General features: G+C 49.5%; 1 protein-coding gene across 7 annotated transcripts in view; it reads left to right on the forward strand.

Moving 5' to 3' along the window:
• The window catches only part of CAMSAP1 (calmodulin regulated spectrin associated protein 1), an 81,244-nt gene extending 63,013 nt beyond the window's left edge, over positions 1-18,231 (forward strand). For 5 of the 7 annotated variants that reach the window (XM_058524509.1, XM_058524507.1, XM_058524511.1 and 2 more), the window contains 10 exons: positions 2,826-3,003; positions 3,470-3,561; positions 4,070-4,154; positions 4,951-7,336; positions 8,320-8,456; positions 8,904-9,112; positions 9,506-9,608; positions 11,493-11,611; positions 12,229-12,347; positions 16,237-18,231. In XM_058524509.1, the coding sequence (XP_058380492.1) occupies positions 2,826-3,003; positions 3,470-3,561; positions 4,070-4,154; positions 4,951-7,336; positions 8,320-8,456; positions 8,904-9,112; positions 9,506-9,608; positions 11,493-11,611; positions 12,229-12,347; positions 16,237-16,539 (3,731 nt within the window). In that variant the 3' untranslated portion in view covers positions 16,540-18,231. Of the gene's footprint in view, positions 1-2,825; positions 3,004-3,469; positions 3,562-4,069; positions 4,155-4,950; positions 7,337-8,319; positions 8,457-8,903; positions 9,113-9,505; positions 9,609-11,492; positions 11,612-12,228; positions 12,348-16,236 lie in introns of those variants that run through there. The other 2 variants (XM_058524508.1, XM_058524512.1) reach the window with 2 other exon arrangements.
• The last annotated feature ends 9,390 nt before the right edge of the window (positions 18,232-27,621 follow it).

A 27,621-nucleotide genomic window follows, 5' to 3' on the forward strand; every position in this document is an offset into this window, starting at 1 on the left:
CTGCTCTGTGTTTCTCCCACTGGGACTTGTCTTGGACCACATGGCTCTTTTCCCGCCACAGAGACCTGCAATGCAGAGAGTCTGCTGGACTCTTTGGCTTGGGCCTGCGGAGGAGCTGTTTCCTGCTTCGTGCCCCATTCAAAGCCTCTGTGCCACTCAGCCGAAGCAGTACTCCACGTACACAGTGTGCTGCCTCCAGAACCCTCCTCCCCAATGAGAGGTGTGGGATGGCCTTTGGATGGGATGATCTGGCAAGCCCCTGACCACTGGACCCCTAAACATTTTACTGGTATGGCAAGCCCCTGAGTCTCTGTCCAGGCATGGTGTGGCTGGTTCTCTGCTTAGGGTCTCAAGGGCGAGATCAGTGTGTTGCCTGGGCCAAGTTCTTGTCTGGAGACTGCTTCCAAGCTCATTCCTGTTGGCAGAATTCAGTTTCTTTTGGTTATAGGACTGAGGTCCCGTTTCTCTGCTGGCCATCACAGGGGCCACTCTCGTTCAGCACCTGGAGATGGGAGGTCGCTGCATGCACCTCTGGCAGGGCAGCTACACTTTGGCCTTCTGCTTGGCTGACTTTGGCCAGGATCCATCTGGTTTCTTCGGAGTGGTCTAGGAAATTAAATGGAGATACAGGGGCCATACCAGTTTGTCCTTTAGATCCTAATGTCCCCCATCCCCTGGATGGGATAAGTTCTGATTTTCCGTCTTGGCTGGGGAGGGGCGGGGCCATTTCCAAGGCTCCCTTCAGCCTTCCCAACACCCAGTGTGGCTGTTGTATCAGCTGCCAAATATGTTTATCCCAAGTGTACATTTGGAGAGTGGGGCGTGACCACCGGCTGGGTCTGTGGATACAGTGGACCCACTGGCAGCTGGACCTTGGCCAGGGCTTCACTTCTCCGCTCTGACGGGCCATGATTATGCTTTGGGTCTCCGAGTTCGATACCAACTCGGCCTGCGTCCAACAGTCTGCGACACGTTAGGTGCCCCTTTTCCTAGTACACGGGCATCTGAGTAGATGGTGTCTGTCCCTGTGGGAAGGGCAAGGCTTGTTGCCGTGGGCTCTTGCCTTAGTGTTGTGGGTTCTGGCTCCTGGTGACTCTTCTCTAGTCACTTGGTTCCAGGTGCAAACCCTGGCTCAGGCCCAGAGACGGGGCATGGAATAGTGACTTTCTATAGGGCGGACTGCCCTCAGCACGCCTATCACCCATCCTTGGTTTATTCTCATGGGAAAAGTTGACCAGGACCATCTTGTGGCCGCTCGTCTGCTTTGCCCCTAGGGCAGCTGGGTTCCATTCTCATTCCCACGACTCTTTGCAGCCAGGCTGCATGGCTGCCTCTCCTGCCGTGCAGGCCATTACGTAAGTCCACGTGGACTCTGCTGGATCGAGCAGCTGCCTGGCCTCCCAGTGGCAGTGATTGTAGACAGCCCTGGTGTGCTGAAGAGGGGGCCCCTCATGCCTCTGTGTGCCCCTCGGCATTCTGTAGCGTATTGGCTGTACCCCGGCAGTCCTGGTAGCTCCTCTCACTTGGCGAGGGCTGTGCTATGAGTCCGTGCACACCGTGCGCCGGGGTCCCTGCTGAGTTGTGTGTCTTAGAGTCCTCCCAAGTCAGCACACTCTTCCTGACCCGGGCCTGCCCCTGGCTGCTGCTGGTCCCGCTGCTGCTGGTCCCTGCTGCTGCACCCCGGTGGCCTCTCCTCCATGTCAGGCCCAGTGCATGCTGTAGGCCTGGTGGCCGAGAGGGAATGTGGGGCAGGTCCTGCAAGGGCACACTTCATCTTTCGAAAGGCCTCTGCATGTCTCTAAGCACGGTGCTGGGGGGGTACTGGCTCTTAACAGGGAGGGGCACCTTCTTCTGCAGGGTCACAGAGTTCCAGGGAATCTGGGAATTTCGAGGTTTTCAAGGCCCAGAAGTTCCTGTCTCATGTGTCAGGATCCGTGTAGTAGTCTCCCTGGCAGCCGGCTTCTCTGACCCTAGTCCGGGGCTCGGCCACAGCTGCAGCAGAGCATAGCTCTGTGTCCTCAGCCCTCCTTCCAGCTCTTGGCCACCTGGTGCTCTCAGTCTTTCCTTCTCTGTCTTCTTGAGATCCAGTGGGCTCAGTGCAGCCATCCAGTCCCGTCATTCTGGAAGCTCCCTCCCCATGTTCACATCATGTCAGCCACTGTGTCTCCCCTGCTGGTCACCCCCAGTGGACTGCTACCTGTACCAGGGCTGTCTGAGCTCCAGCTGCCATGCTGCTGAGTCCTTGTTGCCAACTGGGTAGTGAGGGTCCAGCTGCTGCTGCTTTGGACCACCCCTTGCACCACCTGTCTTGGGGCAAGTCTCTGGGGAGCCGGCTCAGAGATGGGGTTCCCGTTCAGAACTGGAGCTATGGCCCAGCCTGACCTCCTCACCCAACCCCATGGGGACTGGAGCCGAAGTGACCACTAGGGTGGTTGGTCATACACTGGGCCCAGACGACCAGGCCTTTCTACAGCTTCTCAAGGAGGGGCTGAGCAGCAAGGGGTCCTGGGCACCTCCGCCAGTAGAGGGGCCCCAGTGATGGAGACTGCTTGTTGGTGGTCAAAGACGCACCAGCTGGTTTCAGTTCTTCTTCTAATCTGTGTTGTACATGTTAATTTTAGTATAATATTTATAGTGTTCATTGTTACAGAATACATTTGTTGAACTTGAAACCAACTTTTTTGGAGCAGTTTGGTTTCAAGTAAAAGTTGTATTATTTTTAGTGCTTATAAAAGCTGTGTTTTGTTTTTTTAAGATGCTTCTTGCTAATGTTGTAAGGAACTGTAAATAATATGAATATTTCTATAAAATTGCTATTTCTGCAGCTAAAACAGTGTCACACCAAAAAAGCAGTCGGCCTCCTGTTCCTATCTCCAATGCCACCAAGCGCAGCTTCCTGGGGAGCCCCGCGGCAGTGAACGCGGCCGACCTGCAGCCCCCTGCTCCGCTGCCGGCCGAGGGCTGTCACAGGCACCACCTGCACCCCGAAGAGTCTGAGCATCTGTAAGTCTGTCTGCTCTCGGAGTTCAGTCACTGCCGGTTTCGCTTTTCTTGTTAATGTACAGTTTTGATTGGAGTATCTCTTCTTAAGAGGTAACAGAGAAAGTACTAAAGAGCAGTAGTGAGAAGTCATCCTGTCCCCTCCTCCCCCCCCCCCCCAGAGGCAAGGAGGATGACCATCACCATGTGCCTGAGTTGTGCTGTTAACATTTGGAAACTCATGTTTTACAGACCCCTCTAACCAGGGGTCAGTATGTCCCCTAGTTGCAGCTTTTGAGTATTTATTCCAAGTTTGAAGTTCTTGGTACTCTTTTGATTAATTTTTATAGTAATTAATTTTTCCCAAAGAGTCTGAATTTCTCACAGGTTGGGTGAATTCACGATGGTGTCTGTAGTTTCTTTTGTATTTGTTTTTGAACTTGAAGGTTGATAAACTTGTGAGTTTCTTTGTTGTTCTTTTTCCATTTAGGGGGAAAGGGCCTTCTGCTTTTAGCCCGTCACATCCTTTATTGCCACTGAGACAGAAACAGCACAAGACGATGCAGGGAGAGGGGTCCCCCGGTAAGGGTGCAGCTTCCTCTGTGCCTTCCATTCCTCAGTTCTTCTTACTGTAGTTTATTAAAGTAACGATTCTCAGAATTAAATACTCTTATATGATGTAGTAATTTTAGTTAAGAAGACTATGGCAGAATAAATTTCAATTTGTATTGACGTACCCTAGAATTTGTAATCTTTATAGTGAAAATATAATTAAAATCTAATAAATTATATGAAGTATACAGAAAATTGCTCTATTGTACTTAAGCAAGAACTTATGTATTGACATTCACTTAAAGTTCTGATTATTTTATTTCATGATTTGGACTGATTACTGTTGAATTACACATTACTTAGTATTGAAACTATTGAAAATTGTATTGTTGTGATTATCTACTTTTCTTGAGCAGTTTTGGTGTACTGAATTATGATGCACTTCCTTGAGAAGTGACTACTAGGTTGAAAGAATTTCAAATGATATAAAATTGGTTACTTAACGCTGAACACACTGACCACTTCCTTTGAACTGCAGATCAGCGACACCGATCTAATTCTTTAACTCGAGTCGATGGTCAGCCACGCAGTGCGGCAGTAGCCTGGCCGGAAAAAAAAAACAGGTGAACTCTCTCTGTTTCAAATGAGTTTCTATTTGAAATGTGCATTAGCCTAATGTAGCAGTTCTTTAGATGCGGTCCAAGGACACCTGGGAATCAGATATGAGAATCCAGCCAGTATCAGAGATATTTGCAAAATTGTGAAATAATGCCACTCTTTTTGTTGAGGAAGCTTGGCCCTGAGCTACGATCTGTTGCCAATCTTTCTTTTTTTTTTTTTTTTCCTTTTTCTCCCCAAAGCCCCAGTAAATAGTTATATATCCTAGTTGTAGGTCCTTCTAGTTCTTCCATGTGGGACGCTACCTCAGCATGGCTTGATGAGCGGTGAGTAGGTCCGCGCCCAGGATCAGAACTGGTGAACCCTGGGCCACTGAAGCAGAACTCGTGAGCTTAACTGCTATGCTGCCGACCCGGCCCCACAGTGCCATTCTTAACACTGTAAACTTTTTTGTTTTAGAAAATATGGTCATTTTTCATGTAATGTGTTTCTTATTATAATTTTTAATCAATGTTTTAGAAATGTCTCAGCTTTAATTTCTAGTATGATCAATATTAAATATAATAAATAAAAACTCTTTGTGGTTCTAAGTAATTTTTAAGAGTAAAAGGAGTCCTGGGACCAAAATGTTTGAGAGTTGCTACACTAGAGTTGTCTCTGGTTTTCTTTTGCCCTGGGAAAGAGTCTGTTGACTCTCCTGGGTTTCAGACTCGTGTCCTCTTTTCATGACTTGTTATCTCACTGAGTGGCCTCTCGTGTAGACCGTGGCACGTCCAACGAGCTTCTTTCCTCACGCTGCAGGCCTGTGTCTCAGCCAGCACCCTTTGCTCTTCATCATGCTGCGAGCTGCGATGTGGACCCCGGCTCTGGAGACAGCGTCAGCTTGGCCCGCTCCATCAGCAAGGATAGTTTGGCATCCAATATCATTAATGTGACCCCACAGAACCAGCCACACCCCACAGCCCTGAAGACCAATGGGAAAAGCCTCCTGAACAATGTCGATATTGAGGACGAGGATGAAGAGCTCGTGGCCATCATTAGCACGGATGTGGCTCCCCATGGCGGTGACCCGGGCCTGATGGCAAGTGCCAGATCTCCCCAGAGGCTGGTGGACACCTTAGAAAGTAAATCTGACAGTTTCTTCTTGGAGCCATTGATGCCGGCCGTGCTTAGGCCAGCCAAAGAGAAGCAGACGATTACCAAGGAGGATGAGTGCGGAGAAGGGCGGCCAAGGAGCTTCACGTCCAAGAGGTCCAGCGAGGGCCACCAGCCTCTGCTGCGGAAAAAGGCGTCCAGTGGTCATGTCAGTCGAGACTTGAATAGAACTTTCACCCCGATCTGTTCAGAACTTCCTGTGGGTTTGGACCCTGTGCCCACTGAGGTGGGGCCGCAGGTGGTGGGGGAAGCCCGCGATAGGCCTCTGGCCAGTGGCAGTTTCGATCCTTTCTCTCAGGGACAGTCTGCCGATGGCTTCTTCCTTCATGTAGCCAGAGCCGACGAAGACACGGAGGGCAGGTTCTATGTCAGCTGTGCAAGAAGCCCCAGCGCCCACGATCCAGAGCCGTGGACTGTCCTGAGGCAGGACTCCGACTCGGACGTCGCAGATCTAGAGGAAGCCGAGCACGATTTACTTGGCGAGGACCACGCGGTGGCGGTCACTAAGTATGTTGGTGAGGAAGAGTCGGCAAAACTGCAGGAGGACCTGAAAGTGAAAGAGCACGAGGACAAGGACGATGCCAGTGGCCGCTCCAGCCCGTGTCTCAGCACCGTCTCTCAGGTCAGCAGCGTCTCCATGGCGAGCGGGAGCGTGAAGATGACCAGCTTTGCGGAAAGGAAGCTCCAGAGGCTCAACAGCTGTGAAACCAAGTCCAGCACCAGCAGCTCCCAGAAGACCACGCCCGATGCCTCGGAGAGCTGCCCAGCCCCCCTGACGACCTGGAAGCAACGGAGAGAGCAGAGCCCCAGCAGGCAGAGCAGGGATCACGCCAGCCTCCTGGCTTCTGAGCTGGTGCAGCTCCACATGCAGCTGGAGGAGAAACGGAGGGCCATCGAAGCGCAGAAGAAGAAGATGGAGGCTTTGTCCGCCCGGCAGCGACTGAAGCTGGGGAAGGCGGCCTTCCTGCATGTGGTCAAGAAGGGCAAGGCCGATGTTGTCCCCCAGCCGCTTAAACCAGAGAACTTCACTAGAGAATATTCTCAGCACAACGGAGAGGGCTTTGATGGTGGTCTTCCTAAAATGGAAGAATTTCTTGTTAAGGAAGAGGGGAGAGAAGATCTCCTCAGTGAGTCTCCAGATGTGGACAAGGAAAGCCTGGCTTTCATTCAGCAGCATAAACCGAAAGACCCTGTGGCTCTCCAGGACCTGGAGAAGCACAAGGCGCTCTCTGCTGCTCTCCTGGAAGATAGCACTGCTGAGGTGGGAGACGTGGGCGAGTGTGACCTTTCGATCGAGAAACTAAACGAGACCATCAGCACACTGCAGCAGGCGATTCTGAGGATTTCTCAGCAGCAAGAGCAGTTGCTTATGAAATCCCCCACAGCACCAGCTCCAGGTTCTAAAAACAACTCCCAGGACCAGAGAGTCAAGGCAGCCATCCACTTCGTCGAGCCGCTTTCTCCAACTGGAGTGACGGGTCACCGCAAACCCCCTCGTCTTGGTCAGGGTCGGAATTCCCGTTCAGGAAGACCAGCCGAGCTGAAGGTCCCAAAAGACAGACAGCAGGGTTCCTCCCGAAGCAAGACCCCGACGCCCAGTATAGAGACCCTCCCCCACTTACGGTCCTTCTCCCTTCGGACGCCCTCCGATCTGAGCTGGGACGGCGGTGCTGACCCTGGGAGTGACTCTCATGAGAAGTGCTTCTTTGACAGTTACAGGCTCCATGATGAAAGCAACCAACGGACATTTGTCTTGTCCTCCTCCAAAGATGCAAACGTTATGTCGGAACAAATGAGCTTCAGAGAAGCTCTGGATGACAGTGAGAAGGAGGCGGGGCTCAGTGCCCCAGCTATCTCCGGGAAGGAGAACGTGCCTGTGGATGAGCCCCCGAGGAGCAAGGCCAGCCTCATCGAGGTGGACCTCTCAGACCTGAAGGCCCCCAACGAGGGCGGAGAGACGGGAGGCCACGAGACCTCCGTGGACCTCAACACTGAAGGCGACCAGAAGCCGGGAGTCGGCTTCTTCTTCAAGGTAAACTACTGGTAGCATTTGTGTCACGGGGTTGTCGGGTTGTCACTTTACCTTAGTTGAGAGGGTGTTATAAAGAACTTAAGTGCAGAGCAGGGGCTGGCAAACCTTTTCTATAAAGGGCCAGAGGGTGGACGTATGTGGCTCCGCGGGCCATGCTAGTCTCTGTTGCAAGGACTCAACTCCACCCAGAGCAGCCACAGGCCACACCTGCTCAATTGAGCCTGGCTGTGTGCCAGCCGAACTTTACTTATGGCCCTGCAGCATGAATTTCATATAATTTTCGTGTGTCACGAAATATGTTTCTTTTGATGGTTTTCCAACCATTTATTTTAAAACGTTAAAAAATGTTCTTAACTTACAGGCTCCACGAAAAGAGGTGGTGGGTCAGATTTGGCCTTTGGGCCAAAGTTTACTGAGCCTGTTCCAGAGTCTAGACAGATGTAGCAACCTTAGGAAACATTTTTGTTTCTATCTGTGCCTTTGTTGTGATTTTTTTCTTAGGGAGAAGAGAAAAATGAGTCACGAGAACTTCTTTTCTGTTTTAACAGTGTCTGCTTTCCTCCTGGCAGTTATGAAGGTGGCTGACGTACTACAGAGTTGTCAGATTTATTTTGTCAAGACATGCATGCTTTGTTTGGTGTTTGTGCTTTCATGATGTAAACAACTGAATGCTTAATTTGGGTATTACCTCATATTGTGGAAATATATGTAGTTTTCAAGGCAAACTGAATTCAGTAGGAGACATTTGGAAAGTTGACAGACTGTATGAATGCTTGTTGAATGACATGAGTTTTTTCTTTCTATATTTTAGCGTCTATAAAGATATGCTTATTCATCAGGCAAAAAAAGAATATGAAAGTCTTTGGACTGTGCATTAAAATTTTCTAAGCGTAAGGTCAAGTCTACTGTTGGGACAAAACAAGTGTGTGTGGGTTATTTGAGTGTTGTGCCCTGTAACGTTGTGGGTGACGTCTGCCTTGTAGGATGAACAGAAGGCAGAAGACGAGCTTGCCAAGAAGCGGGCAGCCTTTCTCCTGAAGCAGCAGCGCAAGGCTGAGGAGGCTCGTATGCGGAAGCAGCAGCTAGAAGCAGAAGTTGAGCTCAAGAGAGATGAGGCCAGGTGACCTGGCTCCGGCCATGGCCCCCGCCTGCTGTGTTGTGGGGGGAGATGGCCGCTGCTGTGTTGGCCAGGCCAGTGCTGATGGGTGGGGCTGGTAGCGCCTGTGCCTCAGGCTGAAGTTGTGTTACGTCATCTTGTGCGCTGTCACCTGGGCCAAGCTCTGGTTTAGGCACTTCCTGTGGGTTGTCTCCCTTAATCTCCACAGCATCCCCGGGAGCTGTATACATTTATCCCCATCGTCATGTGACACAGGAAGTGTGCTGGCTGTGGTCACACAGCTCTGTGGCGAGGCTGGGTTTAACGTGGGGAGGTGGGTGCCACGGTGCTCACTGCCACATGAGTGGGGCACCCCTCGGTCCCTGCTCGCTCGTGCAGGAGGCGGTGCCTGGCCCCCTCTCCAGATGAGTCCCTCTAACCAGGACTGTCTTGACTGTGTTTTTCTCTCAGGCGTAAAGCTGAAGAAGATCGGATTCGGAAGGAGGAGGAGAAGGCACGGCGAGAACTCATCAAACAGGAATACCTGCGCAGGAAGCAACAACAGATTTTAGAAGAACAAGGACTGGGAAAACCCAAATCTAAGCCAAAAAAGCCGCGGCCAAAGTCAGTCCATCGGGAGGAGTCGTGTAGCGATTCAGGAACCAAGTGCTCCTCAACTCGTAAGCAGGCTCGGTTTTGCAGGCGTGGCCCTGGTCCTCTTTTACTCATGAGATGCTGCCCCCAGTGGACAGAGTGCTCTCGCGTTCTTGATCTCATTTTAATTTTCTCAACAGCTGTGAGGTGGTGGGGTGGAGAGGATTACCCTGTTTTACAGATGGGAAAGTTGAGGCCAAGTGCTCATGCTCAGATGTGTGGGTGTGCAGGGTGGTTTCCCTGCAGTGGGGGGCACGCGTGCCGCCCCCCGACAGGGGAGATGGAGCTGCAGGGCGCTGTATGCCACAGGATGTGTCTGGTCCCTGGTTCTTTCTGCCGCACCATGGGTCAGGGCGAAGCTGCATGAATGGTGGAGGGACAGATACATGTCTTGTGAAAGCTTCTCTTGTCTCTGGCAGCTGATAACCTGAGCCGGGCCCAGTCGGGCTCCAGCCTGTCCTTGGCCTCTGCAGCTACAACAGAGCCCGAGAGCGTCCACTCAGGGGGTGCGCCTTCCCAGCGGTAAGGAGGCTGGGGGAGCGCGGTCGGGGGGAGAATGGAATTTTCAGACTTAAAAAAACTGTACAGGAGATGGTTTTGTAACTGTAACTTTGATATAATTTCACAGGAACTCCTAAATGCCCTTTGCTTAGGGTGGCCAGTTGGTTACACTTGGCGACATTTGCTTTGTCTCCCTCCCCAGCCCATGCGTCATTTGCTTGTTCAGTCAGTTAACAGCAGGTGGGAGACGTCAGCATGCGTTTCCTATGAACAGGGATGTCTTCTCATACTCACAGTTCTCCAGCCAGCACCTTTACTGGGCCCACAGTCGGCGCTCGGTTGACCCAGTTGTCCTGTGGTGCCCTTGAGAGCCGCGTTCCACAGCTGGGGATCCATTCAGTGCCTTGCACTGAGTTATTCTCTTTAGTCTGGAACAGTCCTCAGACCTCCTTTGTCCTTCTTGACCTTGACACTTGGATAAGTTCAGGCCAGTTATTTGGTTGACTATCCCTAGATGTAGGTTTCCCCATGGTCAGGTTTAGGCTGTGCCTTTTTGTTGTTGTTGTTTTTTAATTAAACTTTACTTTTTATTTTTCTTCTGTTTTGTTCTGGTTTTCTGGGAAAGATTTGCCCTGAGCTAACATCTGTTGCCAGTCTTCCTCTCTTTTCTTTTTTTTCCCCGCTCCCCAAAGCCCCAGTACCTAGTTGTATATTTTAGTTGGGAGTCCTTCTGGTTCTTCTATGTGAGCCGCTGCTGCGGCATGGCTACTGACAGAAGAGTGGTGTGGGTCTGCGACTGTGAGCTGAACCCAGGCCGCTGAAGCGAGCACACCTAACTTTAACCACTAGGCCGTCAGGGCTGGCCCTAGGCTGTTCTTTTTTGATGTGTACGCCCCAGAGGGGAGGGCACGGGAGGGTGTGTCTTTCTCAGTGCAGCCTGTCAGGCGTGTCACGTTTACTTGGGTTAAGTAAGTACCTGGTTGTTTTTCCCCTGGCACTGAATAATTTCCCTTTATGATTAAAAAGTAATTTTGGCAGAGATGCTGGGAACCTCGTCGATACCACTGACCTTCTGCTCACGGGCCTTAGTAACCTCTGCGGATCTCGTGTCGCCGCCCCCTTGTGTGTTGTTGGCCTCCCCCGGTAGGCAGATCCCCTGCCTGTCCTTTATTTTGTGTGTGCATCCTGTGGCCGCAGCCCCGTTGTCCTGCCTCTTCACGTGTCCCCTGCCTTCTGGTTGCCTGGGCTCTGTGTTGGCCACCTGTCAGGGACTGGATTCTGGTTGGATTTTTGTTCTGGTGGTCAGTTACCTGGGCTGGATTCAAACCCCAACCACACCTGCCTCCCTTACGTGAGCAGCTGTGTCCAGCCTCGCTGCCACTGGAGTCTGCTTCGCTCTGTGGAGACTGCTGTGCAGGGCTGCAGCTCAGGCCCGCCAGGGATCGGAGAGTCACTGAGACCAGAGTTTTGGATCAGCCCTCTCTGTCCCCGCTTCCGTCCCTGGGTCTTATCCCTTGTTTGGCAGCAACGCAGATTCAGACTTCATCCTCCAGCCTCCCAGACCATCAGGGCCTGAGCACCGTTGTCCTGCTGGGTCGGGGCAGAGCCCTTGGACAAAGGCTGTGTGAAGGTGAACCTTCTCTGATGGAAGTCAGCTCCCCTCGTCTGTCTGCTTTCGTCACTCTGTAGTGCCTGAAATGCTGGGTTTTGTGTTTTGCCGAGTTTATAATTGTGTTGCGCGGGGAGCAGACCGTTGCCAGAAGTCTGTACCACTGCGATGTTCCTTCTTGCACCAGTGGGGTAGGTTGGCCTGTTTCAGGGTGGGATTCCACAAGCCAGCGGCCAGTGTGGGTGAGAGAAGTGTGCCCACGACCATCCCTTCACGCCCTTTGTCCTTTTCCTTAGCAGAGTCGAGTCACTGGAAGCCCTGCCCATATTAAGCCGCAATCCCAGCAGGAGCACAGACAGAGACTGGGAGACGGCATCTGCAGCGTCCTCCCTCGCCTCAGTGGCCGAGTACACAGGTGACGGCCTCGCTTTCCACAGAGGTCACGGGCGCACAGCCACGTCTATGTGGGGAGGTCACGGGCGCGCGTCCACGTCTGCATGAGGATGTCACGGGCGCACTGCCACGTCTGCGTGGGGAGGTCACGGGCACGCGTCCATGTCTGCGTGGGGAGGTCACGGGCACGCGTCCACGTCTGCGTGGGGAGGTCACGGTGGGTGCGTCCGTGTCTGCGTGAGGTGGGCAGTGCTTGGCTCTCCAGCTGCCTCAGTGGCAGGTGACATGCCTTTGTGTCTGTGCAGCCCCGTGACCAAGTACTGTGTCCTGGGCACTTTGGAACCTTAAACTTTTAAAAATTATTATTTCTTGGTTTTACTTTTTTTATATAAAGAAACTGAAATTAGAGAGAGGATAAATTATTAATCATTCTAGTCTTTTCCTTGGTTTATTTAAAATTTGTAACTCAGAATTCTTTTAAATAGGTTTGAAGTGGCTGTTACTTTCCATTTTCAGAAAATCATAAACATCCCTAATTCAGCCTGCCTGTTGTTTGGTTTTGACAAATTGTTGGCTTCTTTTGTGTGTGTGACGTGCCTTAGAATATTAATTGTATAAATCTTGGCCTGGTTTTCACAGGTCCCAAACTCTTCAAGGAGCCCAGTAGCAAATCCAACAAACCGATCATTCATAATGCTGTGTCCCATTGCTGTCTGGCAGGAAAAGTGAACGAACCTCATAAGAATTCAATATTAGAGGCAAGTATCAAATTCTACCACTAAGTTTTTATGTGGAATAGAAGGTGTTTATAAATTAAGCATTCTTTCTGAAAGAAAACATTCTAATCGTTTACTGTGAGGCTTACTGCTTTGTATCAGGTCTAACTGCATGTAGAAAAGCATGTGATCATAACTGAGTCGGACTGCCCAGCGCTCCTGTGGGCCTAGGAGTCGGGGTGAGGACGAGCAGGATTCAGACAAGCGGAGCTGGCAGGGGTGTTGCAGTGGGACAGAGCTGGGATTCTAGGGCAGGGCCTCCAGTGGGAGCCTTGTCCGTCCAGCAGGGGTGACGGGAGGGGACGGGGGCTGAGGGTTGTGACGAGGGGTAGGGAATGGAAAATGGGTTAATTTTTTTCTTGAAGTGGAAAAGACTAGGAGACGTGGTTTGGCAGCTGAAGGCAGTGTAGTTTCAGGTAGTGGAGACGGGAGGCAGAGAGGACTAGGAGCTACTGTGCTCATAAGATAGCCAAGGTGCTGTCAGGGCTGGAGACGGAGAAGGAACTAGCAGGAGTGGGTGAGGGGCTGGTTCTGAGGGTGAAAGAGGGAGGCGTTGGGAGTGACCCCGGCTGTGCGCCTGGCTCCCTGGAGGAGTGGAAGTTTAGGGGTGAACCGCTAGTCGTCTTGCTCTATTGTGTTGACTGTTCCCTCCCCGAGGGCGGTGCTGTTGAAGGGCGCTGTAAGAACACTGTCAGGCCCTGGTCGTTGGAAGGAGGAGGTGGAAAGATCCAGTAGGCAGTTGGAAATAGAGGGTCAGGGTTAGGACCTGCATGCCCTTTACCCGCCTGAAGCTCAGTCTCGGGTGAACGATGCCTTCTCCACCTTGCAGGAGGAGGGGGACTCCTCTTCATTTAGTGTCACCGTGAGGGTCTCGGCCCTTGGGGGTAGGTCAGGGAGCAAACCCAAAGGCTGGGCCGTGGGGCTGACATTCTGGGCATTGCAGCTCTGCAGGCCACAGTCTCGCTCGGCTCTGACCTCGTGGTGTGAAAACAGCCACAGACAGTGCGTGGGCCAACGGACGAGGCTCAGTCCCTGTAAACTGTATTTACAAAGCAAGTGGTGGCTGTGTTTGGCCTGCAGCTGTAGGTTAGAAAGTGATGAGTGGGCTGGCCCCGTGGCTTAGTGGTTAAGTGCGCGTGCTCCGCTACTGGCGGCCCAGGTTCGGATCCTGGGTGCGCACTGACGCACCGCTTCTCTGGCCATGCTGAGGCCGCGTCCCACATACAGCAACTAGAAGGATGTGCAGCTATGACATACAACTATCTACTGGGGGTTTGGGGGGGGGCGGGGGGAAAGGAGGAGGATTGGCAATAGATGTTAGCTCAGAGCCGGTCTTCTTCAGCAAAAAGAGGAGGATTAGCATGGATGTTAGCTCAGGGCTGATCTTCCTCACAAAAAAAAAAAAAAGAAAGTGATGAGTAATCTGGAAAAGAGTGAAAGGAGGGCAGGACGAGGGCCCAAGGGACGGCTGCAGTGGTCAGTAGGCTGGTCAGGTAGGTCTTACTAGAAAACGTCCTGGCGGAGGGGAGATTCAGGGAGAGAGCTCCAGGCAGGCGGGAGTTCACTGTGCAGAGGCAAGAAGAGGGGAGGGAGCCGTGAGCTGGAGCTCCTGGGAGCCAGTGGGTTGGGGGGACGGGGGCGCTGAGGGGAGGTCAGAGGGCACAGGCAGCTGCATAGGGCAGGACTGCAGGAGCTTGCTTTGAGTAAAATGCAGGTGTGGGCAGAGGAGGGCTATGAACCAACCCGCCTTCTGAATAGCTACATTGGCTGCCGGGCCGAGGATAGATGTAAAGAGAGCGAGGATGTAAGTGGGAGGCGAGGAACGACAGGCAGAGGTGAGGGCGGTGACTGGGACCAGGCTGCCAGAGTGGGAAGGGCAGGAAGGGCTGGTGTGTGGATGCGTGACTTCTTGCGTCTAATTCTGTCCACGCTTAAACGTGATTTTTATGTAGTCGAGATCAGTGTTATATATCCACTTTGAATTCTGCTTTTTCTGCTTAATCTTTTAAAATATGTATTTGTTTACTAGTTTATTTAAAATAATAAAATCATTATGCTGATAAGAACAAAATATATTTATGAAGAACTATTTTCTAAAGCAAAAATAGTAAGAAGGGTGGCATTGTATATTTTTACAGATCTTTTTAATTCTTGGCTTTGTAGAAGACAGCTGAGTCCTTATGCACTTTTACACACAGTCTGTTACAAGACCACACATCACGTACCCTTGGAAAACTCCACTGTACACTGAGAGAGGAGAGGGAGAAGGCAGATCCCATCTCAGAGTTATTCTGAAAAGAGGGTGGACCTCGGAGACCCCGAGAGGGTGTTAGGAGCCGCTGGACCATGCTTGAGAGCAGCTGGGGTAGAAAGTGAAACTAGATTTTTTAGGCACGAGGAGGACCTATTTTAGAAAATGATTAATATAAAACCATTTTACAGAACGCGATACAGCAGACACTGCCACAAGGACCCTGGTCGTGTTTGCCTCAGGCTCTTTGTGGCAGCGTTACTGAAATACCATCCGCCGACGGTGGAACCTGCCCTGCAGAGAGTATAATTGGTGTTAGTCTGTTCACAGAGTAGTTCAGCCACCACAGCTATCTAATTCCAACTCGTTTCATCACCCCAAAAAGAAACCTTGTACCGATTAGCCACTCCCTAGACTCCTTCCCTCCAGCTCCTGGCTGCCGTAAATCTGCTGTCTGTCTCTATGGATTTGCCTCTACTGGACGTTTCACATGAAGGGAATCATGCACTCTGCGGCCTTTTGCGTCTGGCTTCTTTCATTCAGCATCATGATTTGCAGTCTTATCACGTTGTAGCAGGTGTCAGTGCCTCATTTGTTTTTGTGGCTTAATATAGAAAGAATCTTCCATTCTGTGGATGGACCACGTTTTATTTATCCATTTGTCAGCTGATGGACATTTGGGTTGTTTCTACTTTTTGGCTATTATAAATAACGTTGTTATAAACGTTCTCGTACAAGTTTCTGTGTGGATGCGTGTTTTACTTTCTCTTTAGTATACACCTAAAGGAGAATTACTGAGCCACGTGGTAAGTCTGTTTTTAGCGTTTTGAGTAACTGTCTGACCGATTTCCACGGTGGCTGCAGTGTCTTCCATTCCGACCAGCAGCATGTGAGGGCTCCATCTCTTCACACCCTCAGCCACAGTTGTTGTTGTCTGTCTGAGTGTAGCCATCCTAGTGGGTATGACTACGGTGTGGTATCTCATTGTGGTTTTGATTCGCATTTCTCTGTTGGCTAATGATGTTGAGCATCTTTTCATGTGATTTTTCACTTAATTTTAAAAGCATTTTTTTCTTGTGTACCTAGACTTCTTATTTATTTATTTGTGTGAGGAAGATCAGCCCTGAGCTAACATCCGTGCTAATCCTCCTCTTTTTGCTGAGGAAGACCGGCTCTGAGCTAACATCTATTGCCAATCCTCCTCCTCTGTTTTTTTTTCCCCCAAAGCCCCAGTAGATTGTTGTATGTCATAGTTGCACAACCTTCTAGTTGCTGTATGTGGGACGCGACCTCAGCATGGCTGGAGAAGCTGTGCGTCGGTGCACGCCCGGGATCTGAACCCGGGCCGCCAGTAGTGGAGTGCGCGCACTTAACCGCTAAGCCACCGGGCCGACCCCGCATACCTAGACTTCTTGAGTAAATCTCAGTGGCATATGACTCTCCACTGGATGGATGACCCGTGATTTTAGAGCAGGAGACTGTAGTTGCTGTATCAGGAAGCTTTCAGGAGTGGGTAGTTACCAGCCACTCCCTCTTGGTCGTGGGACGCTGTAGACCCTGTGACTGTCGGAGCCGCTCTCAAGTCCTCCTCTTCTCTTTTCCTTTACTCCCTCGATACAGGAGCTGGAGAAGTGTGACGCCAATCACTACATCATACTGTTTCGTGACGCTGGCTGCCAGTTCAGGGCACTTTACTGCTACTATCCCGACACTGAAGAAATCTACAAATTAACTGGCACGGGGCCAAAGAGCATTACCAAGAAAATGATCGACAAACTGTACAAATACAGCTCAGACCGGAAACAGTTTAACCTGATCCCAGCCAAAACCATGTCTGTCAGTGTGGACGCTCTCACTATCCACAACCACCTGTGGCAGCCCAAGCGGCCTGCAGCGCCAAAGAAGACCCAGACTCGGAAATGACGCTGGTGCAGGCCGAGAGTCTGAAGGATGTGCCGAAGGGATCGATATTTATTATTTTCATCCGTTTGGGTACGAAGTGTGCAAAATCACAGACCTTTTTCAAAGAGGCTTCTAAACAACAAAAGAAAATTCTCCCTCAGCTCCCAGCACACAGAGAATGCCAGGTGGAGTGAGAAAGGAGGAAGAAACGCCATTTTCAGTGGCTCCGGCTGCTGTGGTCCCTGCTAGCCACGGAGGCCTCAGACGGCGGATGTGCGTGGAGGCGGTGGATTCCTTTTACTTGAAGTTCTCCTTCAGTGTAAATTAAGTGATTTCTTCTGCTCTCGCGCCTCTCACCTCGCCCCCTTTTGCACATGACCTGATGCCCTCGTGTTGGCCAGCTGTAATCTCTGAGATTACAGGACTGAGACTCGGGTCTCAGGTCACGGTGTTCGAATGTCTTTAGGAAAGGAACTCGTGTTGGGGAAATCTTTTTCATTTGAGAAATTGTATGATATTTATTGATTGTGTCTACTGCCAACGTTTATATCCAATTCTAAGATTTCTGAAAAAACTCTTGTTCTTTGCTGCTCAGAAAAAGTTTACTGAAACTACCAGTTCACTAAAAGCACTGAAATCTGCAAAGTCTGTCTTCTGCTAAAATAAGGTTTACAGATACGATACAGAGCTGACCTTGCTGCCCCGCAATCATGAGGATGGAGGATGGTACTATTAGCTGGCGTTTGCCTAACTGAAAACGGCAAGTTGAGCAGATGACAGCCCTCGTTGGTTACATTTTGGGTAGTACTCTAATAATTTGTTCACTTTAATAAAGACAGATTTTGGTAAAGTAGCATATTTTTCACTCTGAGCATGTTTCTCGTAAAAGGTGATGCACTTGAGCTGATAGTTCTTACAGTGTTTTCGTTGTGTCCTGGCCTGCCCCTCTTGATTCCTGCTTCCGGAAGAGCAGCACGCCCTCGGAGGAGAGTGCGGTCCTCCTTTAGATTGGTAGTTTTGTTTTGTTGCCTATTTACAAACAAAGTGGTCGTTTGCAGTTACTTCAGAGCTCCGAGTGAGTGCAGTGGCTTTGGTTCTCTCCATGTGTCCTGACCGGCGGTAAGGCTGCTCCAGACCAGACATTCCCTGCGAGTCGGGTGCATCCAGTCTGGCCTGGGCCTGTACCCAGCTCCCCTTCCCGGCCCTCACGGGGCTGCAGCTCTGCTGATACCTTGTGACTGACCAGCTGCTCTGAGTCTGGATTTGACCCAACTGCCGAGGATTCTGGAGTCACTTATGTTAGTTTTGCACATATTTTCTTGGGAGTGTTACTTGAATCTATCTCAAACTGCAGAAAAAATAAAGATCAATAGAGAGAAAAAGTTAAATGAGTGTAACTGTTCCATGATTTTAGATAGATAAAAAAGGTAACGAGGAAACAGGTACAAAACACAGGAGGGAATTGTAGGTCTTGCTTCCATCTCCTCCGTCTTCTGCAGTTTTGTATATATCGTGTGGGAGGCAGCTCTGTTGGTACACGCGGTGGAGGCTGCGTGCCCTCGAGTGCTGAGTGTTACAGGTCCTACGTGAACTCCTGTTACCTTGCTTTTCACACGCGTGCTTTATTACTCACTGTACGTTTGATATTCTATTTATTTTAAGGAAGCAGTAAATGTAATAAAGTCATTAAGTAATTTGCTTTTGTGGATCACACGTGTGTGAGGTGGTCATGGCTCATTTTGTCGGTCAGCTCCCAGCTCCTTGCTTCAGAGGAGTTGCAGGTTGTTGTCAGTTAACATTCCTTTCCTAGAAAATCACGTGGTTCTATCTTCTAGAGAAGTGAGGCTTTCTGACTGCTTCCTTTGTGAAGTCCAAGTGTGTGACAGCTTCTCTGTCATTTTGTAACATAGTCCTGTTGAGGTAAGTGGAATTTGATTATTTTTAATGAAGGTTTAGAGGTACTTCTGGCGTAGAGCTGGAAAATTAACATTCCTGCCAAACTTCTGGGTAATTCTGGATTTTCTTGATGTAATTAGTCAACATATGGAACATCCTGAAAATCATTTGATAGCGTGCAGTATTTTCACTGTTCATTAAGTCAGCCAACAGCGGTTGACATTTCTGATGTCTTGGTCTCTAGGCCAGTGCTCTGTAAATGGCCAACAGAAGTATTCCCTGGTTCTCTGTGCATTGATTGGCATAGCAGCCTTTTTTATTATGAAAAGTGGTGGACACACGGGATTTTAGTCCCTTCTGGCTTAGATGTGGTCAAGACGTAAACTGAAAAGTTATAGAATTGAGTTGGAGCTCTCTTTATAAATGTTTCATACTTTGCAAAGCACCTGCAACATTTGTGTCATGTTGCACATTTCTTAGGATGGAAAAGTTGTACATGTTTCCTTGCCTCCCAGAATTCTGACAGACAAGCTGCTCTTATCTACCCACATAGAATTTAACTTTGTAAAGAAAGTATCAACCAATGATTGAATGTGTGATGAAGTTTATGTAAGTCCTGGGTAATGACATGGAATCCTGGGAGCCCAAAAGGCTTGGTGTTTAAGAAGAATGGAACTTGAGTGAATCCTGTTGTTCACAAACATATGTTATACCTGCACACGTGTGCGTGGACGTGAGTGTGTGCATGCACATGCCGAAGGGGGACCGTCTCCACGTGTGTCCTTTGACTCGACTTTCTCAGCAGGTTACTGCAGAGCAGTCTAATCAGGTCTTTTCGGCCCAAACTATATTCTTCAATCAGGCAGAATTGAAAACTAGAATAATTCTAAAATTACTGCTAGGTTATGCTTGTATACCTTGAAACTATAGTTGTTTTTTTTCGGGGGGAGTATTTACCTGAAATAAAATTTTCTGTTAAAATTACCTTGGATAGCCTTTTATAATTGATACTGATTTATTTTGTGAAGTGGGGTTTGACTTTTGAAAAGTGGGAATGAGCATCTTTAAGCAGCCTACCTTCCCTGTTCATTTCCCAGTCATTTCTGTCAGAGTGTTGTGCACGTGGAAAGGCTGTACTTCAGCATCCTCATCATGGCCAAGCCCATCAGCATTAGCTGGGCAGCAGAACATCCAGGATCGTGTCTCTCGTCACAAGCCTTTTCCTGGGGAGCTCGGGGAGGGCCTTGCTGGGCCTGGAGTCCTCTTCTGGGCCATCTCCATGACAGTGCCCTGTGGGTCTGGCATCCTGGCAGAGCTGTGTCGGGTGTTCTGTCTTTTCGTGTCAATTCCAGTTGCTGTAATTGATCATATTTGAAGGCCCAAGCGCTGTGGGTATTGTTTGAGGCCTGAGAGGGTGGAACTTGCCCTGATAGCTCAGATCCCCTGTCCTCCCTCCTCCTCTCTCTCTCCCCTGCCCTCTCGCTCTCTTGCCCTCTCTCTCCCTCTCTCTCCGTCTCTCTCCCTCTCTCCTTCTCTCTTTCTCAGCCACCCACCATGGGAATCATTGTGCTCATGTGACATCTAGAAGAGGGGTGGTTTCCACTCTCTACCTCACTTGTTCTCTCTTCTTTAGAAAGTGCAAGTTACATTTTCTGAATTATTTCCTAAACAGCAAGGGAAGTATTTTGCCAAAGCCACTTATAATGGGAATGAATAATAGAGCAACGAAATGTAGTAAAAACTGGTCTGAACTCCACATTGTCGAGCCCAGGCATGCAATTTGTGCAAGATTTGTTTCAGGGGAAAACATTTCTTGGCAATGAAAAATTTGGGTTGCTCCTGGTGCAAAAAAACAGCCACAGCATTCAAACCATGTTTCCCATAAAAATGAGGTCTCGGCTAGTGTTGTTAAGGAGGTCAGAAGCTAACACACTTGGTCTTGGAGGCCTTGCTCTGGGCCTGTGGTTTCATCTGGTGATTGACTGTCTCAACAGTGAGGTGCCTTCACTCTGAACGCAGCCGGCCGTTCAGGTGTCCCCGAGCGTGGGCTCCCGTCTGTGCGCGCCGCAGCCTTTGAGGGATACACGGCTGTCCAGCATGGGGTTGCTGAGACGTGCTGTTGGGGGTCTGCATACACACACCCCATGCTGGTGGCACAGGTGGTGGTGTTCTCTGGATGTGATGCTGTTGCCCCACCAGGACACAGGCGGAGAAAGGCCCATGTGATGCCAGGCTTGCTCACTCTTTGGCACGAAATGATCACTTTCCTTGCTCTCTTGTTCTAGAAAGAATGGAACAAAAACGTCCTTCTCATTGCTTCGTGTCATCATGAAGAGTAAGTTACATTTATAGTTTGAAATGCTTTTTAACATGATTGGTTAAATGGACGATTAGAGACTCCTATGCACTTGGCGTGCTGCCTTGAACTTGGGGTTCAGATGACCCCAGGCGTGATCTTTGTCTATCCAGGGCGGGTTCCTGTGACTGAATGTGTGTGAGCATTCAGAAGGCATTAGCAGTCCTGTCAGCGCATGCTGAAGCATTAGGACTGGAATTTAAAGTGTGTTGTTTTTTTAAGCAGTTATTTTCAGTTGAACTGATAAAGCTCTCTAGTCTCCATTTTTGCAAGGAACAGAATTTATTTTATGACCTTTTATTCCAGGTAGTAAGTTTTTGTTGTTTTCCTTATAGTACAGTCCTGTTCTTTTTTTTAATTGAAGTAGAACATACAGAAAAGTAAATGAATCACAAGTATGCAGCTTGATACGTTTTCACAAAGTGCTGATTCTGATTTTTAAATGAGTGATTCCCAATATTCTCCCTAGAATTTTTTGCTCTTAAATTATATTTATTAATAACTTTTATCCAGGTTTAGTGGGCGTCTAATTGCCATACAGGTGACAAGCTGGATAACCGTTGCTGCCACGTTGAGGTGATGGAAAGACAAAGCGTGGAAGACGATTTGCAGTGTTGAAAATACGTTGGGCACTACTGTTTCATAATTACATTGCTTAAACAATTGTTGTGTATATTTCTTCAATCAAACCTCGTTCAGCTCACAAACACCCCTGTGGTAATGGGTAGTCAGTTTCCTCACCCAAGGAAAAGATGAGCAGGGAGGCGGCCCCTCACTGACGACTGTGGATCCTTTCAGTCCTGGACAGGTAGATGGGCGGGTCTGGGCATTAGTGTGTCTTCTCCTTGGGATGACACTGGCGGCTGTTCTTGGGGGTGTACGAGGCACAGTGTTTAAAGTGCAGAGGGGTTAGACGAGGCAGGGTCATGAACAGCCAGGTGAGGGGACATGGGCGAGACCTAGAGTCTTCTCTGGGGGGACAGTGGAACGACGTCATCCTTCTTTGTTGTTAGTCCTCGGACCGTGTTGCTGGCACCAGATAGCATTCAGTAAAAGTTGGTTCAACTTCTGGTTGGGTTGAGGTCAGGGGACACTGAGTCCTTGCTCCTGTGCCCAATTTAAAATGTGAGGGAAGTTGTGCATTAGAGATCCCGTGTGACCAGCGAGCATTGGGTGGGGTGGGGGAAGGCATGAGCGGAGACGACCACACTGAACTCCAGGGACCAGAGGGTACGAATGTGGACAACCAACACAGGACAGTAGCTGAGCAGAGCCACCACCCTGGGCAGTGTGGGAGCGAATGTCAGATGTGGACGGCGGTCCCACAAGGAAGGAAGGAGGCACGTACGCTGGTGGGGGCGCCTCCAGGATACCCCATGTCCTTGGTAGGTGTCCTTCTTACCTGGAGTCTTTCTTATTTACTGTAAAAGTGCCAGGTATAGTCCCATGGGAAGGTCGAGGGCGTTTTTCGGGGTGGGAGTAGACAGCCACAGAGTAGTCGGACAGACTTGGTCTCTAAGAGACCTACGAGTCATTTGGGTGGCGGGAGGGGTGCGTCTGAATGGTCTGGCTTTCTGAGCACCCAGGCCTTCAGGGAGCCTGCCTGGTGGTGCCAAGCCAAATAGGCCTCAGCCCAGACAGACATGAATGCTGAGAGCTCAGGAGAAGCGTCCAGAAGGACGTTGTGGGGGCCGTGGTGTAAAGAGGCTAACCCTTAAGTGGTCTTACATAGTGACAAGGGGGTGGCACTTGTGTCTCTGGGCCTGCTCTGAGCTGGAGACGCGGGAGGAGGCCCTCGGAGGTTGGGCGCTGCGTCAGGCACATGTGAGTAATCAGAATATAGGGGTGAGTTCTGATGGTAACCACCCTCAAGAGGATGTGGAGCAAAGAACCAGCGGGTGGGAGGAGAGGGTGGGCATGGTGTTCTGGGTGTAAATAGTATCCTGGGGAATATCAGACAATGTTCTGGGGATGGTATTTTTTGTAGAAAATAGCAGTATTACCAATACTTCCTGTAGAAATCTCCACGTTGTGTGGGTGTCTGACCTCTGGAGCATTTATTGTGAGTGTGTGGACTTTGAACTGGTGCCTTGGGTTGGGGTGATGGCAGATAGTCGCTGTTAGCTTGACGGTCACCTTCCCACGCTTCATCCATCTGTCTGGCAGCCCAGTCCTTGAGAGACAGCACCAGGCCAACCCACTCCCCTACCAGGCGCTTCAGAGATGCTGAGTGGACTGGCCAACCATTGAATTGGGTCTGGATGCTCTGTGTGTCAGTCATCCGGACATGGAGGGCTGGAGGGTTCCTTTTCTTAAGATGAATCTGCATTTAGTCTGTGAGTTTGTAAGCAGTTATTTCCTGAGAAGCTGCAGTCCTGACTTTTTTACTTTCGGATAAAAGCTGGGAATGCAGACCTTGTTTCAGATGCTGGGGTCGTCCATCAGCCGCAGAGAATTGGGGTGCAGACAGAAAGCCTCAGCTGGAAACGCGAGGCAGGGGAGTGGCGTTTCGCACAAGAGTGGGCAGCTCTCGAGGTGGCCAACCCGGCCTGCTGTGGCAGGCGGGCAGGCGCCCCTGTGTCCATTGGAGCCTGCTCAGCCCGGAAGGTGCCCCCTTCAGGAAACGCTGGCTGTGCGTCCTCCTTGGAGTTATTTTCCTTGCCCTGGACTAGAAATGGATCAATTGAATAAAACAATCCCTGCCTTCCGGACTATTAAATTTTATTTTATTTTTGTTTAAAAAAAAACCATATTCGTTGAAAGTATCAAATGTGTGAACAGCTCAGATCAGTATGGTGAGAGCTGAAAGCCGCTTCTCCGGGGCCCTGCGCAGAGGGAGCCACTGTCACGTTTGCAGACTCCCAGGCATCTACAGATGTGGATGTCACACATGAGCAAGGATTCCACCTGGCCCTGGGCCAGCAGTCCACGTGACACGTCTGCCCCCGTGGAGCCTACGGAGATGGTAAGTAGAAGGACCCGTCTTCACTGACCTAAGACATCCTTAATTTTAAGATGCACTGTTATTTTGTGCCACCAAGAAGGAGAAATGCTGCCGGTGAGTCTTTGCCACGCCTCTGATCTTAAGACGTTCTGATTTCAGAGATGTCAAGGTATGTCTGGGGAGGGGCAGAGAGTACCTCTCAGACAAAAGGAGTTCGAGGTAGCCGTGGCCAGGGGTCCTTCGGGGGGCTGAGGAGAGGAGCCTACAGCCCTGGGTGTCAGTGCAGGGAGACCGGAGGATTGTGCCTGTCCTGGGTACCCCTGCCGCTGCCTCCAGCTCAGGGCCCTCATGAAGTCCTCAGGCACCCAGGGTCTGGGACGGTGCCCACCTGGTGGGAGTGACCTGGGCTGTCCTGCTGGTTTCACAGTGCATCCTCTGAGCACTAATGAGGCTGAGTCATCCTTTCAATGTTTATGAGATCCCTGTTCAGTTCCTTTGCTGGTTTTTAATTGGGTGGCTTTAATTGGGTGGTTCTTTTTCTTACTGATTCATAGCAATTCTTTAAATAATTTAGACAGTATTCTTTCACTAAGCGAGCACATATGCAAAGTTGTGGCTGCTGTGTACTGTTACTGTTGGTATTTGGAACCATATCTCTTACTGCCTTTAATTGGCATTTCCCAACTTACAGACGAAGTGGAGCATGGTTCCATCTGTTTATTGGTCATTTGGAGCCTCCTCTTTTGTGACATGTCTGTTCAACCTTTTTGCCTATTTTTCCGCTGGGTTGTCTGTCTTTCTCTAATTTACAGAAGATAAATTTTTGAAAGATAATTAATATACAGGAGATAATATAAATATCCTGTTCTGTGGCTTTTCACTCTTTTTTTTTTGATGTGATAAACAGAAATTCTTAAGAGGGGCCGGCCAGGTGGCGCAAGCGGTTAAGTGCGCGCGCTCTGCTGCAGCGGCCTGGGGTTCGCCGGTTTGGATCCCAGAAGCACACCGACACACTGCTTGGCAAGCCATGCTGTGGCGGTGTCCCATATAAAGTGGAGGAAGATGGGTACGGATGTTAGCCCAGGGCCAGTCTTCCTCAGCAAAAAAAGAGGAGGATTGGCAGATGTTAGCACAGGGCTGATCTTCCTCACACACACAAAAAAGTTCTTAAGATTTATTTGGTCCAGTTATCAATGTTCTTACTAGCGCTACCATGAGGTCATGAGGGATTTTTGAAGTGAACTTCTGAGGCCTTTTTGGTTTGGGCTTTTGTGCACCTGGAACTGCCGTTTATGGGTTGTGTGTGATGTGGAAGCCCCATATCATTTTTCTGTATGGATATCCACCGGTCCCAGGGCCATTTTGGAAAATACCACCCTTTCCCCACCGTGGTTGTGTCTTTGTGCTCTCTTCTGGCCTGTTGATCCGTGTGAGAGGCAGAGTAATGACCCCCTCAAGATGTCCACGTCCTCATCTCCAGAGCCCGTGATGTGTGTGGTTGATGGCTAAGGGGGATTGAGGTTGCGGATGGAATGAAGCTTGCTCATCAGCAGACCTTGAAATGGGAGGTGATCCTGGGTTATGCAGGTGAGCCCAGTGTAATCACAGGGGTCCTTAAAGTGTAAGAGGAGGCCGAGGAGAGAGTCAGAAGGAGATGTGGCAGCAGAGGAAAGGCACAGAGAGATGCAACGTTGCTGCTCTGAAGATGGAGGAAGATGGAGGAAGGAGCCACGGAGTGTGGGCAGCCTCCCGGAGCTGGGTAAGGCCAGGGTGTGGATTCTCCCCTGGGGCCTCCAGACACCTTGATCTTAACCCAGTGAGACCTGTGTTGGACTTGTGATCTAGAGAACTGTTAAGATAATAAATCTGCGGTGTTTGAAGCCGCGAAGTTGGCAATTTATAGCGGCAGTGTTGCCGTACAAAGGGCATGATCTGCTCACTGTGAGACAGAAGCCAGTCGTCAAGAGGCAAGATGGTGGAAAAGAAAGGGCACTTTATTACAGCTTGCTAGCAAGGGGGAAGATGGCCGACTACTGTCTCAAAGAACCATCTTAAGGGGGCAGAAGATCTTAACAGCAGTTATATGGGCCGGTGGGTTACATGGGAGGGGGTTAGGAATGTTGACCTTCTGGTGTTACAGACTGGGAGTGCCACACCAGATCTTTCGGTTTTCATTGATGATGGCTATCAGCATAGACTCTCTGTTCCAGGGTCATCACATTCCTAAGGAACTCAAGAACAAAGTCATCCTCTCATTGCAGCTGGGAGGTACATGCACAAGCAGGGGTCATAAAATCTACAGAGCAGTTAGACCTCCTGGAGGGTACATATGTAGCTGGGTTAGTTAGTCAGAGGTCATTCAAAGTTACAGTAGGGTTTCTTTTCTACAATATGGCTTCCCTCATGTCAACCTTGTCTTGAGCTGCTGTCAGCAGTAGGAAATGCAACCGTCTGCTTGTCCATTTCTGTGACACCTCGGCATGGTCTCACTCCCTGTAGCCTGGTGGTAAGTCTTGGTATTTGGGAGACCAGCGGCTCGGTCAAGAGTGTCTTGACAAGGTTGCCCACTTTCATCACTCTTATTTAACATAGTATTGGAAGTCCTAGCCAGAGCAATCAGGCAAGCAAAAGAAATAAGAGGGATCCAAATTGGAGAGGAAGAGGTGAAACTGTCACTATTTGCAGATGACGTGATTTTATATATAGAAAACCCTAAAGAATCCACCAAAAAACTTTTTTGAAATGATAAATGAAGACGGTAAAGTTGCAGGATACAAAATCAACATAGAAAAATCAGTTGAGGAGCCAGCCCGGTGGCATGGTGGTTAGGTTCACACACTCCACTTCAGCAGCCCAGGGTTGGCAGGTTTGGATCCCTGGCGTGGACCTACATACTGCTCATCAAACCATGCCATGGCAGCATCCCACATATAAAGTGGAGGAATATTGGCACGGATGTTAGCTCAGGGACAATCTTCTTCAAGGGAAAAGAGGAAGATTGGCAACAAATGTTAGCTCAGGGCCCATCTTCCTCACCAAAAAAAAAAAAAAAAAGTTGCATTTCTATAAAACAACGAAGTAGCAGAAAGCAAAATTAAGAATACAATCCCAGGGCCGGCCCCGTGGCTTAGTGGTTAAGTGCGCGTGCTCCGCTGCTGGTGGCCTGGGTTCGGATCCCGGGCGCGCACCGACGCACCGCTTCTCCAGCCATGCTGAGACCGCGTCCCACATACAGCAACTAGAAGGATGTGCAGCTATGACATACAACTATCTACTGGGGCTTTGGGGGAAAAATAAATAAATAAAATCTTTAAAAAAAAAAATACAATCCCATTTACAATTACAACAAAAAGAATAAAATACCTAGGATTAATTTAACCAAAGAGGTGAAAGAGCTGTGTACTGAAAACTATAAAACATTGTTGAAAGAAATTGAAGAAGACACAAAGAAATGGAAAGATATTCTGTGCTCTTGCGTTGGAAGAATTAACATAGTTAAAATGTCCATACTTCCTAAAGCCATCTATAGATTCAATGCAATGCCTATCAACGTTCCAATGACATTTTTCACAGAAATAGAACAAAGAATCCTAAAATTTATATGGAACAACAAAAGACCCCGAATAGCCAAAGGAATCCTGAGAAAAAACAACAAAGCTGGAGGTATCACACTCCCCGATTTCAAAATATACTAGAAAGCTATAGTAACCAAAACAGCATGGTACTGGCACAAAAACAGACACAGATCAATGGAACAGAATCAAGAGCCCAGAAATAAACCCACACATCTATGGACAGCTAATTTTCAACAAGGGAGCCCAAAACATACAATGGAGAAAGGAAAGTCTCTTCAATAAGTGGTGTTGGGAAAACTGGACGGCCACGTGCAAAAGAATGAAAATAGACC

The sequence above is a fragment of the Diceros bicornis genome, chromosome 28, assembly GCF_020826845.1.
Source record: "Diceros bicornis minor isolate mBicDic1 chromosome 28, mDicBic1.mat.cur, whole genome shotgun sequence".
In the NCBI taxonomy this organism is placed as follows: Eukaryota; Metazoa; Chordata; class Mammalia; order Perissodactyla; family Rhinocerotidae; genus Diceros; species Diceros bicornis.